This window comes from Lontra canadensis, unplaced genomic scaffold (assembly GCF_010015895.1).
Source record: "Lontra canadensis isolate GAN:19392208 unplaced genomic scaffold, GSC_riverotter_1.0 scaffold7, whole genome shotgun sequence".
Classification (NCBI taxonomy): domain Eukaryota; kingdom Metazoa; phylum Chordata; class Mammalia; order Carnivora; family Mustelidae; genus Lontra; species Lontra canadensis.
Genome location: NW_022631001.1, coordinates 24,642,838 through 24,661,165, shown reverse-complemented (window position 1 = coordinate 24,661,165; position 18,328 = coordinate 24,642,838). Strand labels below are relative to the sequence as shown.

Genomic DNA, 18,328 nt, shown 5'->3' with positions numbered 1-18,328 from the left:
TTTAAATTGCCCAGGCCATTTAACTAAGGTTGGTGAATTTGGAGGTATATAGAAATAAATCCTTTGAATAATAATTTAATAATCATAACTCTAATAACTGCCAGAGCATTCTTAATCTGTGAAAACATTGAGACAAATAGAACACCATTATAGTTGATTGGTTGAGTTTTGCTCACCATGGTAGGGAAGCTGCTTGCATTTGTGGAATAATTTTAGCAGATCAGGTTGCATTTTCAGCTCTTCGGCCATTATTTTCAAACTCTTCTCTATTTTCTTTGAAATAAGATATGCTGCCTTGAAGTACAGTAGGTGCTTCAAAACTTTCTTTTTTTTCAAGACTAATTTTTTCTGATATCTAAGTCAAACCATTACTCTTTCCATGTACACACACACGTACATTTCCCGTTCCCTGGTATGTGTGTTTTTACTTCCTGGCAACATTAAACCAGTTTAATAGTAAAACTAGATCATTTTAATGGAGTAAACTTGTTAAAAACATGCTTAGATATATGAATGTTGCTGTATTTTTTACTAAGACTTGTTTTAGTCATAGTTTCATTTAACGTTCTTATTTCCCAGACATTGGCTAGGATGTTTATTTGTGATTCAGTGGAATCTTTTCTTTTTAATTTTATTTTTAAGATTTTATTTATTTATTTATTTGACAGACAATGATCACAAGTAGGCAGAGAGGCAGGTGTGGGGGGTGGGGGGAAGCAGGCTCCCGGCTGAGCAGATCAATGCGGGGCTTGATCCCAGGACCCCGAGATCATGGCCTGAGCTGAAGGCAGAGGCTTAACCCACTGGGCCACCCAGGTGCCCCCAGTGGAATCTTTTCTTGAAGGCAAATGCTTTTTCATCTTGGTTTTTATGTTGTGGACTTTTATCAGTTTGGTTTGATATTTAAAGCCTTTTTGGCTTCTGGTAGGTCTTTGCTCTGGTAGCTTCTCTTGCAAGGCCTTCCTACTACTTTCATAGCTTCTTTCTAGTGTAATTTGTCATAGGTTCCAGCTCTGTAGGGCTCCTCTTTCTTTTATTCTTGTCATCTCAGAGTGAAGAGATCCATTCTAGGTGCCACCATATTGTGAGAAGGTAGTTGGGGGAAAGTAGAGTGCTACTTTCCACTACTTTGTTTTTTCTCATTCTACCTGTTATTGCCAGGTCAGGATAGAGGCTCAGCTCACCACTGGACCCTGCTGGCGGTACCCTGCTGAGCCTGATCACTGTCAAGGGTCAAAGAATTGGACTGCTGCCTCCTGCTTCAGTGGGAGTAGGGTAGAAGAGCGCTGCCTCTTTAGCCTCACTGACCTTGGGGAAGGGGAGGTAGCAGTTTTTCTCTCTATTTGAGTAAGTTGCCAACATTTTCTGTTAGGCCACCCCTTTCCCAATTTTTTGCAACTATTTCTTGGAGTTGGTTTGTTTTGTTTTTGTTTTTGTTTTTTTAATTTGTGCATTTTTTAAAGATTTTATTTATTTATTTATTTATTTATTTGTCAGAGAGAGAGAGAGAGAGAGCGCCAGCGAGAGAACACAAGAAGGCAGAGCTGCGGGCAGAGGCAGAGAGAGAAGCAGGCTCCCCACTGAGCAAGGAGCCCGATGCGGGACTCGATCCCAGGACCCTGGGATCATGACCTGAGCTGAAGGCAGCGGCTTAACCAACTGAGCCACCCAGGTGTCCCTAATTTGTGCATTTTTTAAATCAATTCCTTGTTGGAGGCTTCTGTAGATCCTTTCCAGGTTGTATGGGAAGCAATAAGGAAATCCAGGGAATTTGTTACTCTTTTGTTCTCCAAGTCCTCAGGTCCCTACGTAACCTTCTTTCCATCTTCCAGTTTTCTTGTCTTATGTCCAGGTTTTTTTCAGTTATAAGGGGAAGGACCTGGGAGAGATGGGGCTACTGTCTTTTGGCCAGTACAGAAGTCACATCTTTAAGATGGCGAGATTAATCCTTTCAATTAGTTCTCAGTGGAAGCAGTAAGACAGTGATTTTCAAACTGAACTGAAACATCTTAATTTTTATTTAAAAAACATGTTTTAAAAGCCAAAATTAAAACTTAAAAACCACTGTTCTAGGACACTCCACTAAGAATTAAATCCAAACCTTTTTCTAAGTATGTCTCTAAGGACTAGTCTTTGAACAATTGGGAAGCAAGGACTCTGTTCTATTTCTGTTTTTCTAGCACTTGAACTTGCCCAGCATGTAGTACATATCCAGTACATGTTTGTGAAGCAATGGAGTCATTTATGCATATCCTTATTCTCTGCCCTTGTAGTTCCTTTATGACCCACTCCATCTTAGGATCCTTTTTTTTTCCCTCTTGCCAGGTATTCTGGATACAGCCATTGTTGATCGGGGGAGGAATGTGGTGTCTGGTTCTCGAGATGGGACAGCACGACTTTGGGATTGTGGGCGCTCAGCCTGCCTGGGAGTCATTGCAGACTGTGGTTCTTCTATCAATGGAGTGGCTGTGGGTGCTGCTGACAACTCCATAAACCTCGGCTCACCTGAGCAGACGCCGAGTAAGTTGGTAATGATATGTTGAGCTTATTTTGATTCCTTAGGCACCTTCAGTGTTTGCCTTAGCTTCTCCTTTTCTCTCCTTGCCCTGCTTTTTTGGCTGGTATTTGTATTTTCACCATAAGTTTAGTATTTATTGCATACCTACTATGTTTCTGTTGCTTTGGAATCTATAAAAGAAGTATATGTCATGTTAACTACATTTAAGTACATAGTTTAGCAGATGAGACTGATGCCTATAAAACAAAAAAAAAATTTAGCTGGAACAACATAATGATTCTTAATGCAAATAAAATGGTTTTTTGGAGGAAGAGAGTATTTTATATTTTAGGTTAGTGTAGATGAGAAAGGTGTCACAAAGAAGTTGACTTGAATCTTGGAGGATGAATTTGAGTTGAATAGACAAGAATGGGAAGGATGGGAGAATGGGAGCTGGGGTGTAGGATTAGGGGCAGTTCACATTAAAATAGTTTGAGGTGAAATTGACTGTTGGGTAGAAGGATATGTTTGGTTGGGTCAGAGGTTAGGTCAAGTTAGTAGGGGCACCTGGGTGGTTCAGTGGGTTAAAGCTTCTGCTTTCGGCTCAGGTCAGGATCCCAGGGTCCTGGGATCGAGCCCCGCATCAGGCTCTCTGCTCAGCAGGGAGCCTTCTTCCTTCTCTCTCTGCCTGCCTCTCTGCCTACTTGTGATCTCTTATCTGTCAGATAAATAAATAAAATCTTAGAAAATAAGAGTAGTTAGTAGTGGGGGTCACCTGGCAGGCTCAGTTGGTAGAGTGTGCAACTCTTGATCTCGGAGTTCCAAGTTTGAGCTCCATGTTGGGTGTAGAGATTACTTAAAAAAAAATCTTTAGGGGCAGGGGCACTTGGATGGTTCAGATGGTTAAATATCTGCCTTCAGCTCAGGTCTTGATCTCCAGGTCCTGGGATCGAGTCAGGCTCCCAGCTTAGCAGGGAGTCTGCTTCTTCCTCTTCCTCTCTCCCTGCTTGTGCTCTCTTTGTCTCTCTCTCTCTCTCAAATGAATATATAATCTTTAAAGGGGCGCCTGGGTGGCTCAGTGGGTCAAACCTCTGCCTTCGGCTCGGGTCATGATCCCAGGGTTCTGGGATCGAGCCCCACATCGGGCTCTGTGCTCAGCGGGGAGCCTCCTTCCCTCTCTCTCTGCCTACTTGTGATCTCTCTGTCTGTCAAATAAATAAAATCTCTACCCAAAAAAAAGAAAAAAAACCTCTTTAGGGGCACCTGGCTGGCTCAGTCAGTGGAATGTGAGACTCTTGATATTGGGGTTGTGGATTCAAGCCCCATATTGGGTGTAAGGATTACTTAAAAATAAAATCTTTAAGAAAACATTTTATTTTTTTGAGCAGTTTTAGGTTCACAGCAAAATGGAGCAGAAAGTGCAGTTTTCGGGGTACCTGGGTGGCTCTGTCGGTTAAGTATCCAGCTCTTAGTTTTGGGTCAGGTCATGAGATCAAGCCCCATGTTGAGCGCCACGCTCAGTGCAGTCTGCTTAAGGATTCTTTCCCTCACCCTCTGCCCCTCCTCCCACTCACACTTGCACACACATGCTCTCTCTCTCTTTCTCTCAAATAAATAAATAAATAAATAAATCTTTTTTAAAAAGGTATGGTTTTCATACTCCCTCTGCCCCAGACAGCCTCCCCAATTACCATTTTATCAACATCCCTCACCAGAGTGGTATATTTGTTATAATTGATAAACCTACATTGACATATCAGTGTCACTTAAGTAATTTTTATTAGGTTCATTCTTGGTGTTGTATATTCCGTGGATTTGGACAAGTGTATAATGACATGTATCTATCATGGTATCATACAGAAGATTCATTGCCTGAAAAATCCTTTGTGCTCTACCACTTCATCCCTTCCTCTCCTATAACCCTTGGCAACCACTGATACTTTTACTGCATCCATGATTTTGCCTTTTCCAGAATGCCACAGTTAGAATCATAAACTATACAGTCTTTTCAGATTGGTTTCTTTCATTTAGTAATAAGCATTTAAGGTTCTTCCATATCTTTTGATGGGTTTTTAGCACTGAATAATATTGCATTGTCTGGATGTACCTCAGTTCAGTCATCCATTCACCTACTGAAGGACATCTTTGTTGCTTCCAAGTTTTGGCGAATATGAATACTGCTATAAATATCTGTGTGCATGTTTTTATGTGGACATAGGTTTTCAACTGATTTGGGTTAATTTTGCCCTTCACTTTTTTTTTTTTAAGATTTTGTTTATTTATTTGAGAGAGACAGAGAGAGCATGAGTGGAGAAAGGGGCAGAGGTAGAGAGAGAAGCTGACTCACTGCTGAGCAGAGAACCTGATGCAGGGCTCAATCCCAGGACCCCAGGATCATGACCTGAGTCAAAGTCAAACTCAACTGACTAAGCCTCCTGGGTGCCCCATTGCCCTTCACTTTTTTTTTTTTTTTTAAAGATTTTATTTATTTATTTGACAGAGATCACAAGTAGGCAGAGAAGCAGGCAGAGAGAGGGAGGAAGGGAAGCAGGCTCCCTGCTGTGCAGAGAGCCCGATGCGGGGCTCGATCCCAGGACCCTGGGATCATGACCTGAGCTGAAGGCAGAGGCTTTAACCCACCTAGCCACCCAGGCGCCCCTGCCCTTCACTTTTGACACTGTAGGTACTCTCTTGTCTTGCAGATGTACTGTGGTCCAAGAACTAAAATTGTTGCTGACCACCAGATGTTCCCTGAGCTCTCTTTGGAATTAATAGGATGAGTCTTTTCCCAAAGTGTGATACATATGCAATTAGTGATAAATAAGATTCTTTCAGGCAGTACACATCTTCAGTAGTATACTATTAAATATATTTAATACACATACTTTACTTCAAACCTAAGATAGCCCACAATATTACTTAAAACAAGGTTAAGTTTTTTAAAAATGTATTGGCTTAAAGTAATTTTTTTTAAAGATTTTATTTACCAGAGAGCAAGAGCACAAGCAGGGGGAGCAGCAGGCAGAGGGAGAAGAAACAGGCTCCCCGATAAGTAAGGAGCATGAGGCCACATGCGAGGCTAATCCCAGGACCCTGGATCATGACCCGAGCTGAAGGCAGACACTCAACCAACAGAGCCACCCTGGCATCTCAATTTAAAGTAATTTAAATGAAAATATGCTTTTTATTTTATTTATTTATTTGACAGAGTAAGTGAGAGAGGGAACAGAAGCAGGAGGAGTGGGAGAGGGAGAGGGAAAAGCAGGCTTCCTGCCTAGCAGGGAGCACGATGTGGGGCTTGATCCCAGGACCCTGGGATCATGACCTGAGCCAAAGGCAGATGATTAATTGACTGAGCCACCCAGGCACCACGTACTAGTCTCCTATAATCCTTACTGAGTGACCCGGGCACCCTGTTTTGTTTTTTTTTTCTTTTTTTAAGGATTTTATATATTTATTTGAGAGAGGTGGGGAGAGTTTAGAGGGAGAGGGAGAGGCAGACTCCCAGCTGGGTAGGGTGCCTAACTCATGGCCTGATCCTAGGACCCCGAGATCATAACCCGAGCCGAAGGCAGGTATTTAACCGACTGAGCCACCCAGGTGCCCCTTACTAGTCTCCTATAATCCATTCTCCTCAGAGCAACCATTTGTGGTCATTAAAAAAAAAAAACAACCCACAAATCAAGTCATGTTGCTCTCCTTCGTCCCTACTCTCCCTCCAGTGACCTCCTTTTATACATATATTAAAATCCTATCCACTTCACTTGGCTTATCACAACACTTAACACTTTCTGACCTCCACATTCCTTTCCAGCCTCGTGTCATACTGCCTTTAATTCGCAAAGGTCTTTGCATGACTAATTTCTGGTTTACCATTCAGATCTCAGTTGAAACCTGGCCTCCATGGAGTTTCTTTAAAGATAGATTTATTTGTTTCTTTAAAGATAGAAATTAGCATGACTAATTTCTGGTTTACCATTCAGATCTCAGTTGAAACCTGGCCTCCATGGAGTTTCTTTAAAGATAGATTTATTTGTTTGTTTTTATTTAAGAGAGGCTGGGCTGGAGGGGGTGGGGTAGAGGGAGAGAGAGTCGTAAACAGATTCCATGCTGAGCACAGAGCTGAAGCAGGGCTCAATCTCATTACGCTGAGATCATGACCTAAGCTGAAACCAAGAGTCAGATGCTTACCTGACTGTGCAACCCAGGTACCCCTCATGGAGTTTTTTTTACAGTTGAAGTTTAAATTTAAAATTACCTTTCCTCACTCAGCCTTCCACATCTACTCACTATTGATTAGATTTTCCTTTTTTATTTTCTTTGTGGAATTCATCACTGTCTGAAAATATCCTATTTGTTTATTTACCTATTCCACTATTTCCTATTTCCACTAGAATTCTTGAGAGTAAGGACCCTGTCTGTTCGTATATTACTATTTCCTTAGCACCTAGAATAGTGTCCAATACACAGTAGACCCTCACTAAAGATTTTAGTGAATGAATAAATTTCATTTGCTGCAGACCATAAGAGCCTTGAGGGCAGAGACTTTTAACATTGTGCCCCTACTGCTAATATGGTATCCTGTCACATTCCAAATGACTTAATATTCTTAAGTTGGGTTTATTGATATGTATTTTACATGTAGTAAAAGTTGCCCTTTTTATCTTATTTTATTATATATTTTTTAATTAACTTATTTAGGGGCACCTGGGTAGCTCAGTCAGTTGACCATCTGACTCTTGGTTTCAGCTCAAGTCATGATCTTGCTTGCGGTCATGGGATTGAGGCCTGTGCTAGGCTCTGGGCTCAGTGTGGAGTCTGCTTCAGATTCTTTCTCCTCCCTCTGCCCTTCCCATGTGCACTCTTGCTCTCTCTCTCTCAAATAATAAAATCTAAATATATATATATATTTATTAAGGAATCTCTCATCCCTAACCTGGGGCTCGAACTTAGAGCCCTGAGATCAAGAGTTGCATGTACTACCAACTGAGCCAGCCAGGTGCCCCAAAAGTCACCCTTTTAAATGATCAATTCTGTGAGTTTTGACAGATGTGTACCAACATCTAAACAGTACGAACAGTCAAGATACAGAATATAATAAAAGTTTTTTTAAGTTAGCAAGTTAATCACTAAGAGGAATTCAATAAACAGCCATGAGGATTCGTGCTTTCTGGCACTGCCAGCTGATTGGCCTAGCCCATTGTTGACATGGTTTATCTGTCATGCAGGTGAACGGGAGGTTGGAACAGAGTCGAAAATGCTGCTGTTGGCACGGGAGGATAAGAAACTTCAGTGCTTGGGACTGCAGAGCAGGCAGCCGGCAAGTGGTTCCTCTAAGACTTTGGAATTCTGGGGCATGCTGGATCACTCTGATTTTTGGAAAGCGGTTTTGGAAACATTTCTGCTTGCTCCCTGTGTTCATCTTTTGAGAAAGCTGCAGGAGTAAAGGGCAATAGAGTGTAACAATTAAGAGCATGGAATTTGGAGAAAGGGCAGCATTCACGTCCTAGCTCTTCTACAATGGTTGTGACATTTAATAGGTTACTTAACCATTCTGAGCCTCAGTTTCCTCATCACTAAATTGGGCATAGTAGTACTCACCTGGTAGGGTTATATGATGAGGATTAAATGCTCTACTGCTTTGTGACCTTGGTTAAGTCACTTCTCTCTGGGCCTCCGCGTGCTGTGTATAAAATGATGAGGTTATGTAGATTCCCTTCCATATCCAAGGTAATGTGAAGAAATTCTGAGTCAAGAACTTATGCATTCAGGATTTTGATCAACTAGTGACCAGAATGTCTCTTATGGAAGAATTATTTGAATTTTTTTCCTTCAGCCGCTGAAGTTTTGCACTGGGCACACTATTCTTCATTAAGCCCGGAGTTCCCTGGGATTTGATTTTGCCCATCAGCCTCACCCAGACAACTTTAATGATTTGGGTTGGCTACAGATTTTGTATTTTCATTTCTTCTTGTTACTTCATTGTTCTAGTGATGTTTCCATTTTCAGAAATGACATTCCAGGAACATCACTCTTTCTGGTCATATCGCCTCTGCACTGCTTTTCCTTCTGAAGGGAAATCACAGGTTTTGTTTGGCCAGATTTGTTTTTTTCCTTTCTTTTTAGAACATTTGAGGCAGAAATGATCAGATTGAGCTAAGAGTAGAGAACAACAACAACAAAATCTGATAATTCTTTTTTTCAGGCAGAATTATAATTCTTTAAATTGCCACTTTATTTAAGCTTGTTTCTTTTCCTACGTAGTCTCCCTTCAAAAGGTTGTCAGAAGTGACAGGAACAAAATTTAAATGTGTGAATTGCAAGTGTTTCTCAAATGGAGGGTTGTAATGAGAAGCAGAAGAAAGATGTTGGGTACTGAGGGTCGTGGGAGGCAGTGTGGGTCCTGGGAGGCAGTGTGTTGAGGGGCAGTAGTTTGAAAACTGCTGCATCTGGGTGTGGTCGTGCATACACTGTTGAAGTCCTCTGCGGGGCCTGGTTCCTCTTTGGTCCTTGCTGAATACTTTGTTTAGAAGCAGAGTACGTAAAGGGAGAGGAAAGCAAATGTCTCTAAAAATAGGAAAATTTTCCTTTTTTTGGTGTCTGCTTATTTCTGAAAACAATGTTTAAGCAGCAATTTCGGCTCCCGCTTGTTCCCAGGTGTTCCTCTTTGTTGGCTCAGATGCCTTCAACTGCTGCACTTTTCTCTCTGGCTTCTTGCTGTTGGCTGGGACACAGGATGGAAACATTTATCAGCTGGACGTGAGGAGTCCAAGGTGAGTCACCATTCATTTGCATGATGCAGGTCTTCTACAGAATGGAAATTTTTATTAGCTTTAACAATGATTTAGCATAACATGTAGATGACTGTTGAATCAAGGGTATATTTTTCCATTTATAAAGGTTTTCCAGTGTGAGTGGTCTGGTTGTTCTTATTATTCCTGGAATCATATTAAAGGTAATTTGATTCATGCTGTCATGATTGTCCTATTGTAGTGATGGCTTTGGAATCTGAGCTTTAACAAACTAACAATTCACTTAAAATGATTGTATAGAACTTTTAATTTTAAGGAGCTCAGTAATTTTCTCAGTGGTATTAAATCTGGATTGGCTTAAGAGTGATCATTTTTAGTTCAAGTAAGCCAGCTGTGTTTCTTTGGCTTTGATCATAACCTATCTGAAATAGGCTTTATTCTGGTCTTAAAGATACCCAGAGAGAACCACACAACCTCTCCATCCCAGGATTTAACTATTTCTCCAATTCTGTCCCTTCTTCCTTCCATTTCCTTTCTTTTGTTCAGCTGACATTTACTAAATGGCTTTTGTGGTCACCAGATATTGTGCAGGGCACTGAAAACCAGAAGTAAAAGATACAGATTCTGCCCTTGAGGCACTTGGATTCTAACAGTAAAGACAGGCAACTAAAAGACATTGGTGATACAGTGTGGTCAGTGGGCTGACAGGGCTCTACACAGGAAATTGAGAAAGCGCTGAGAAGGAGAAAGGAGAAGGTGGGAATTCTTCTCCAAGGAAATGAAGCTTTAATTGGATCTTGTCCAATAGGAAGTTACCAAATGAAGAGAGGGATCTGCCCTAGGTAGAATAGCACATAGAGAAGCATGAAGACATGTGGAAGTATGGCACTTTCAGGGATCTCTGAGTAGTTTAATATGACAGATATATACCCTGCAGACAGGGTAGCAGTTAGAAGTGATGTCAGACAGGAAAGCAAGAGTTTGTTAGAAAGAACACATGTACCATCCAAAGGAGTTTGGGCTTTACTCTAAGAGCAGTAAAGAAATTCTAGTGAAAGGTGACTAGCTTACACCTTTTCTTCCAAAATTTCAATTGCTTTACTTTTGTTCTTGTTTTTTACTCTATGGAGATTCAGGGAATGTCTGGTCACTATTAGAAAATGCCAGGGTGCCTGGGTGGCTCAGTTGGTTAAGCGTCTGCCTTTGGCTCAGGTCATAATCCCAGGGTCCTAGAATCGAGCCCCATGTCAGGTTCAGATTCAGACTCAGACCCAGACTCAGCTGGGAGTCTGCTTCTCCCTCTTCTGCTCCCCCTGCTTGTACTTTCTCTCTCTCTCTCTCAAATAAATAAAATATTTTAAAAAAAAAAAAAGAAGAAGAAGAAGAAAATCAGCCTTACAGGGGGACCTAGCTGGCTCAGTTGATAGAATGTGCGACTTGATCTCAGGGTCATAAATTTGAGCCCCACTTTGAGCGTGGAGCCTACTTAAGATTAAAAAAAAAAAAAGAAAATCAGCTTTACATATATATTAAATTTATTCTTATTCACCTTTCTCTTTCATTTCATAGAGTCCTGACATTTGTAATGTCTGACAAGTATCTTTTTTTTTAACTCTCAACTGTCTTAATTTTGTCTGTAAGCAAAATAATTAACATATGTTAACATTATTATCTTAAACTCTTGTCAGGTCTCCCCTAAAAACTGGAGTTGGTGGTGGTAACTTAGTTCATTCAGCTCAGTGACCTGTTTAGTTAGAGACATGTTTAGATCACTCCAAGGTGGTTTTGAGTGGATTACCTGAATCTACCATTTAAGGATCTTGCCAGGAAAGAAACTGTATGAATGTTTAATCTCTGTCCACGTTTGTCCTGTTTGCTTTTGTGTGGTTAGTCCTATATGTTGAATATAGTCAATTGTTGCTTTTGAAGAAAAAAGTACAGTTGCTCCTTTTTCTTTGAATTCCAGGGCTCCGGTACAAGTGATCCACAGATCTGGAGCACCAGTTCTGTCCCTGCTGAGTTTCAGAGATGGATTCATTGCCAGCCAAGGTGGGTCCAGGGACCCCTTGAGAGAGATGGCTTCCTGTAGTTCATTTAAATGTAAGGTTAGGGGTATCTGGTGGCTTAGTCTGTTAAGCATCTGACTTTTAACGCTTAGGTCATGATCTCAGGGTGGTGAGATTGAGCCCTACATCAGGCTCCATGCTGTGTGGAGCCTACTTAAGATTCTATCTCTTGGGGTGCCTATGTGGCCTGGTTGAGTGACTTGATTTCTGCTCAGGTCATGATCTTGGGGATGTGAGAATGAGCCCAGCGTTGGACTCCATGCTGGGTGTGAAGCCTGCTTGAGATTCTCTTTCCCTCTGTCCCTCCCCTGCCCACCCTTAAAAAAAAAGATGCCCCTGTCCCTGCACTCCACCCCTACTCTCCCATTCATGCCTTCTCTCTCTCTCTCTAAAAACAAATAAATTTAAGTTTAAATGCATGATCTATGGTGGGGCTAGGGGTATGGTTCTCCACAATTCTTTGGCATATCGTATTTATCATACAGTGTTTATCACCCTACACTGTGATTGTCTATATCTCCCTCCAGTTCAGGCTCCTTGAAAGTAGTGATTGTGCCTTATTCATAGTAATATAACTGTTTTCAGAGGATGAAACTAAGACCAATGAAAGAAAATTACCAGGAGCCACATTTCAGTTGAGTGTAAGGAAAATGTTCTGTCTTGTTAAGAGAGAAGCTGGCATTGTAGAGAGCACTACAATGCTTGGGATGGAGAAGCATAGGCTGGCTGGCCAGTCTGCAAGGTGTTGTGAATAGAATTCAGTACCAGTTTAGAAGTTGGATATAGATGATCTTAGAGGTCCTTTGGAACTCTTTTACTAGAGAGGAGATTGAAATTACCAGATTAAACAATTTAGAAACTTTTTATTATGGAAATTGTCAAAGAGATACAAAGGTAGAGAGAATAGCATAATAAACCTGATATTCCCATTATCTAGCTTCAACCTTTACCAGTTTATAGCTAATCCTGTTTCATCTTGTTTTACACTTTCCCTTATAATCCCCAACCATTGTGATATTTTGAAACATATCACAGACATTTTATTATTTCACCTATCAATACTTACATAAGTATTTCTAAAAAATAATAATTCTTTTATTGAAAAGATGATTTTTGGGATGCCTGGCTGGCTCAGTTGGTGGAGCATGCAACTCTTGATATTGAGTTGTCAGTTTGAGTCCCATGTTGGGTGTAGAGATTACTTAATAAAATAAAATTTAGGGGTGCCTGGGTGGCTCAGTGGATTAAAGCCTCTGCCTTCGGCTCAGGTAATGATCCCAGGGTCCTGGGATTGAGCCCCACATCGGGCTCTCTGCTCAGCAGGGAGCCTGCTTCCTCCTCTCTCTCTGCCTGCCTTTCTGCTTACTTGTGATCTCTGTCTGTCAAATAAAGAAATAAAATTTTTAAATAAATAAATAAATAAAATAAAATAAAATTTAAATAAAAAAATATTATTTTTAATAATACCAAAAAGGATAAGGTCTTTCTGTATGCTGCTGGTTGGGGTATAGGTTGATTAACAGATAAATTAAAATTAACTAACATTTGTTTCAACAGCAGTTTTTCAATTTTTAAAAAGCTTGAAAAGGTTAATTAAAATTTTTTCCTGGATTCTATACAAAGTCACAATGTTGATACAGAAAAACTTTATGCATAAAGATATTCTTTTATGTAGTATGCTTTCAACCATGTAAAATAAAATTTGCACAAAAAGGGGGCACCTCGGTGGCTTAGTGGGTTAAAGCCTCTTCCTTCAGCTCAGGTCATGATCCCAGGATTCTGGGATCAAGCCCCACATTGGGCTCTGCTCAGCAGGGAGCCTGCTTCCCTTCCTCTCTCTCTGCCTGCCTCTATGCCTACTTGTGATCTCTGTCTGTCAAATAAATAAATAAAATCTTTTAAAAATTTTGCACAAAAAGGTTTGGAAAAATACATTAAAAACATTAACAGTAGTGATCTTTTAGGGGTAGATGGAGTGTTTTTTTTTTTTTTAAATTTCTGTTTCTTGTTTTTAAAGTTTTCCTCAATTAACATGTACTATTTTTATATTAAGTAAAACAATAATAAAAAAAATTACCTTATTTCAGCAGTTTACAGAACATCCCAAGTCTCACTTGTCCATGGTCTTTTAAGAAAATTAAGTTTAAAAATAAATATACTTTTATTTTTTTGGTATAACAACTTTGCTCTTTTGCCTCATGTATCCAGTCAAGTTTATAGATAGAAGAATAATTTGGGAGCATATTAAAACATGTATATGGACAAGTCCCTGTTAAAAATCATTGGCCAGGGTAAGTTTGCAGTCCTCTGTAAGCCTGAAGTGACTTGCTCTGTGCCCTTGGCAGGTATTGCTCATCAAAGACAGCCCTTCTTCCCATTGAGCTTGTACTTGTCCTTCAGATCCTCTAACCCAGCATTCTAGGCAGCCACTGTAGGTCCTCATATTTGACCCATGTAATGAGGCCTGTTTGCCATTCTGGGTCTTGGGATAAACTTCTTTAGGCTCGTGATGTACTGAAATAAACTACAATACTGATTTTTTTTTAAAAGCTCCTTTGCGTGCAGCTTTTCTTTAGTTCTCTAAATTTTTCTTTCTGCCTTTTAGGTGATGGAAGCTGTTTCATTGTCCAGCAAGACCTAGACTATCTAATTGAGCTCACTGGAGCTGACTGTGACCCTGTGTTCAAGGTACAGGCCCGAGAGGCACCTGGGTGATTCCCACCTGAGATCTAAGGCTTTTGAGGGGACTGAATCCAGCTACTTTGTGGGCATTCTGAATGATAAAATACTTACGGATGAGATAAAAGTCAGTGAGAATTTTGAGTCAGAAGTGATTTCACCACTTTTTAGCTCTAGAAACTTGAAAAATCATTTCACCACTTCAGTCTGTCAGTTTTATAAAATGAGAGTAATGAGATAATGTATATGAAAAATAGTTGTAAATTTTAAATCTTCTATAAATATTTAGCTGTCATTATTATTATTTAAAGTTCAAGACTGTTTATCTCATTTGATTAGAAAGAAAAAAACAAAAGGGAAAATAATATTTATTGACTAGACATTGTGCTGGATGTTTTACATGTATCTTATTTCGTTGTTATTATTCTTGATGTATAAGTATTATTATTTCTATTGTTTTTATACTTTTTTAAAGTTATACAGCTAATACATACCTGTAAAAATTCAAACAATACAAAATTACACAACTCTCAAGTCCCCTTTAAGACCTTTTTAGTTCTGCTCTTCTTTCCAGTAGTAACTAGCATTAACACTTGGGCATGTATCTTTCAGGACTGTTTTTGGAAAATTTTCACTTACATCTTTGTGTTTATGTAATTATGTAGATAATATAGTTTTATCTTTAGTTTGTACATAACTGAAAACATTCTATATGTATTGTATTGTTCTGTGACTTTTTTAACATCTTAGAGCTCTTTTCAGATAAATGCAAATAGATCTACTTCATTTTTAAAATTCCTGCATACTGTTCTATATTGTGAATCAACATACCATTTTCATTTTATAAGTGAGGAAGCTGGAGTCCAGAGTGATTGAGAAAGTTGCCTTAGGTCATGTAGGTACACATTAGCTCCACTTGAGATTAAGCTACCTCCAGAATTCATGCTTCTTCCACTAAATTAATGGTTTTTAACCTTTGAGTCTCAGGCTTTTTCTCTCCTTTTCTTTTTTTTTTTTTTTTCAAAGATTTTATTTATTTATTTGACAGAGATCACAAGTAGGCAGAGAGGCAGGCAGAGAGAGAGGTGGAGGCAGGCTTCCCGCAGAGCAGAGAGCCTGATGCGGGGCTCCATCCCAGGACCCTGGGATCATTACCCGAGCCGAAGGCAGAGGCTTAACCCACTGAGCCACCCAGGCGCCCCTATTCTTTTCTTTCAATTGAGATCTCATCTACATACTGTTTTGCTAGCCTACATGGGTACATTAATCCTAATGAGTTTAGATTTATGATGAGTGGGCTCAATCATACAGTAACATACACACATACACACAAATTGTTTTTTTTAAAAACTTGCGCATAGGGGCGCCTGGGTGGCTCAGTTGGTTAAGCCACTGCCTTTGGCTCAGGTCGCAATCCTGGAGACCCAAGATCGAGTCCCACACTGGGCTCCCAGCTCTGCAGGGAGTCTGCTTCTCCCTCTGACTTTCTCCTCTCTCATACTCTCTCTCACTCTCTCTTTCTCTCTCAAATAAATAGAATCTTATTTATTTATTTATTTATTTATTTATTTATTTTTAAAGATTTTATTTATTTTATTTGACCGATAGAGATCACAAGTAGGCAGAAAGGCAGGCAGAGAGAGAGAGGAGGAAGCAGGCTCCCCGCCGAGCAGAGAGCCCGATATGGGGCTCGATCCCAGGACCCTGGGATCACGACCCGAGCCGAAGGCAGAGGCTTTAACCCACTGAGCCACCCAGGCGCCCCAGTAGAATCTTTTTTAAAATGCATATATTATGCTCCTATAAAGGTTGATTAAAAACCTCTAGTTTCAAGAATCCGTCTGATTTTGAAGATGAACTATTTTGGTCATTTTTGTACAATGCTATGTTATTGAACTGAAATGTATGTTTTTTAAAAGGACACTGATGAGGGGCACCATCTGGTATTAACTTTAACCTTAGCTGGCTTCCCCCTTCTCTCCCCAAAATCCCTTGACCAAGAGTTCTCCGCTGTAAAGACTGAAAAGACCCAGTGATACTTTGGCGGCAGTTCTGTTGCTGCATGGAGGAAACAGAAGCAGGCCCAGGTCCTCCTCTCATTCTTCCACACTTGCAACTCACAAATGGCTCTGAAATGATAACATTCACTGTGCCTAAAAACTTAGGGACATGGAGAGTCAGATAGAACAAGGGAAAAGAAAATCATAGGTGGGCACATGAAGAGCCAAGCTGCTCTGTCCAACACCTGTGTAATGTGTGGTTTAACTAAATGTGGCTGAACTACTAAAAGTAAACCTGCCTGACTCACCTTCCAAAGCAGAACAAGACTAAAAAGCTCAGACGTGCATTTTCTCATATGCATAGGTTCCGCCAGTGGTGAGGAGCTCATAAACAGGATCTCTACTCCTGCATAGTATAATGCATGCACACAGCACATCTAGCCGCTGAAGAGCTGCACGGGCCCGCCCTCCCAGGTCACATGCACGTGACTGGTTGTAGCTCCTTCACCCTTAGGACATCAACACCCGTCAGCATGGAGGTCAGAGGAGTGGGCCCACATACCATTACAGGTGCTGGCTGTCTCTCTGCTGCAGCTGAAAGGGACACTGGTTTTTGGTTTCTTTGAACCAATCCCTATTATTCCCATTCTGACTAGCTGGTTCCATTGTTGGGCTGGTTCCTCTGTAGGTCTTACTTCCTGGATGCTCTGATCAACCTCGTTTTTCCACCTTCGCTCTATAAATGTATCCCAGAACCACTACAACAGCTTCTGTGACAAAAACCAAGAGTAGAATGATGACAAATGTGGCACATCTACAGCAGCTCTCCCAGATTGGGGCACAGTAGCCAGTCAACCCGAAAATGAAAAGTGGGGCTCCATAGCGATGATAATTATAGCAGGGACGAGAGGATGCACATCTTCAAAGAAGTGGTCGTTGTCATCATAAGTGATGAAGACAGGGGCTCCCACATAGCCTAAAAGGCCAGAATGCGAGCTGCCCCCAACCCTGAAGATGAGGTTGAGAAATTCCAGAAGTCTTGGAGGAGGTGATGCTGTCCATCCGTGGTGCTGGCGGCCCTACGGACACCATGCGCTCTCCAAGCAAGGTGGCAGTAGTGGTGGCGGAGCCTAGAGTGGCCTTCATCTCAGCCCGTGGTGCTGTGGCGCAGCCCCAGCATGTGCCTCGCTCCTCCACGTAGCTGCTGCCTCAGATTTCTTTGAGAAGTTGATGAAATCCCCTCAGGCACATAGTGAGAACTTTGAATATAATTTTATAAGGTTCAGGGATACACCGGCCAGTCTATGAGTCATCTCCTTTCCCAGATCCAGACCCTCTGCCCTCAACAATGCACCACACTAAGGGGTTTGCTCTCTACTTGGCTGATTAGTTTCTCTGTTCTGTAGTCCTAAGGGACCTGGATCCTAACCGGCTATTTTAAAATACTGATCATGGATCTAATTCTTCTTTTGTCTTTGGAGTCAATAGAGCTTCTTAGACTCACTTGTACTAATGGAGATCAATGATGAGCTTCTGTCTTCTTGAAATGGAAGACTCCCAGGCTTCCTTTGAGCTCTGAACTTTTATGTTCCAGGTAGCCACATGGGAGAAGCAGATCTACACATGCTGTCGAGATGGTCTTGTGCGACGCTATCAGCTCTCTGACCTCTGACTCCTTGGAAAAGGATGAAGTTAATGAAAAATATTGGCTCTAATCAACAAAGACATTAGTCCTTCTGAAGGACCATGGCCCCTTATTGTTTGGGGCACCCTTTGGGTGTCACAGAAAATCAACTGCATTGCCCCATGTGGAAGTATCAGTCCATGACAAGACCTACTGTGAACTGAGTAAGAAGCTCACACGTACTCCCTATATACACTCACCCCAACAGCACAGGGCAAGGACATGGATGCTTACACTTTGATCTCATACCATTGTGTTAAATGTTTACAAGGACCAGAGGACTAAAGCCTGTGCTCTGAAGGAAATAAAGAGAATGTGTTTGGAAGAGTCTGAATTTGAAAAACTTTGTTAAATATTCTTACTCCAGCAAAAAGCCATTTGAGTTGATGGAACTCCTTTCTCGGGCACTTCCTGTTGGCCTACCCGTAGAGAAAGACTGCTTGTTAGCAGTAACTATCCTTTAAGCAGGAGCCTGTGAATGATTCCTATACAGGTAGGGAAGCCAAATGTCTCAGTTTTCCTTGGACTGAGGGGTTTTCTGCTACATGGGACTTTCAGTCCTAGGCAAACTGATAGGGTTGATCAATCCATGTACAGGTAATAAAGTTGAATCCTATCATTGTAAGGGCTGTGGCTGTCTGAGTGTGGTC

The 18,328-nt window shown here is 41.0% G+C and overlaps 1 protein-coding gene and 1 pseudogene across 4 annotated transcripts in view; one reads left to right on the top strand and one right to left on the bottom strand.

Moving 5' to 3' along the window:
- PAAF1 (proteasomal ATPase associated factor 1) overlaps nt 1-18,003 on the top strand; it is a 40,453-nt gene extending 22,450 nt beyond the window's left edge. For 2 of the 4 annotated variants that reach the window (XM_032853121.1, XM_032853122.1), the window contains exons 7-12: nt 2,326-2,520; nt 7,726-7,817; nt 9,155-9,270; nt 11,216-11,298; nt 13,921-14,003; nt 17,589-18,003. In XM_032853121.1, coding sequence (XP_032709012.1) covers nt 2,326-2,520; nt 7,726-7,817; nt 9,155-9,270; nt 11,216-11,298; nt 13,921-14,003; nt 17,589-17,666 — 647 coding nt within the window. In that variant the 3' untranslated portion in view covers nt 17,667-18,003. Of the gene's footprint in view, nt 1-2,325; nt 2,521-7,725; nt 7,818-9,154; nt 9,271-9,397; nt 9,453-11,215; nt 11,299-13,920; nt 14,004-17,588 lie in introns of all 4 variants that reach the window. The other 2 variants (XR_004382149.1, XM_032853123.1) reach the window with 2 other exon arrangements.
- LOC116865234 lies at nt 16,331-17,307 on the bottom strand (annotated as a pseudogene).
- Nucleotides 18,004-18,328: the final 325 nt, after the last annotated feature.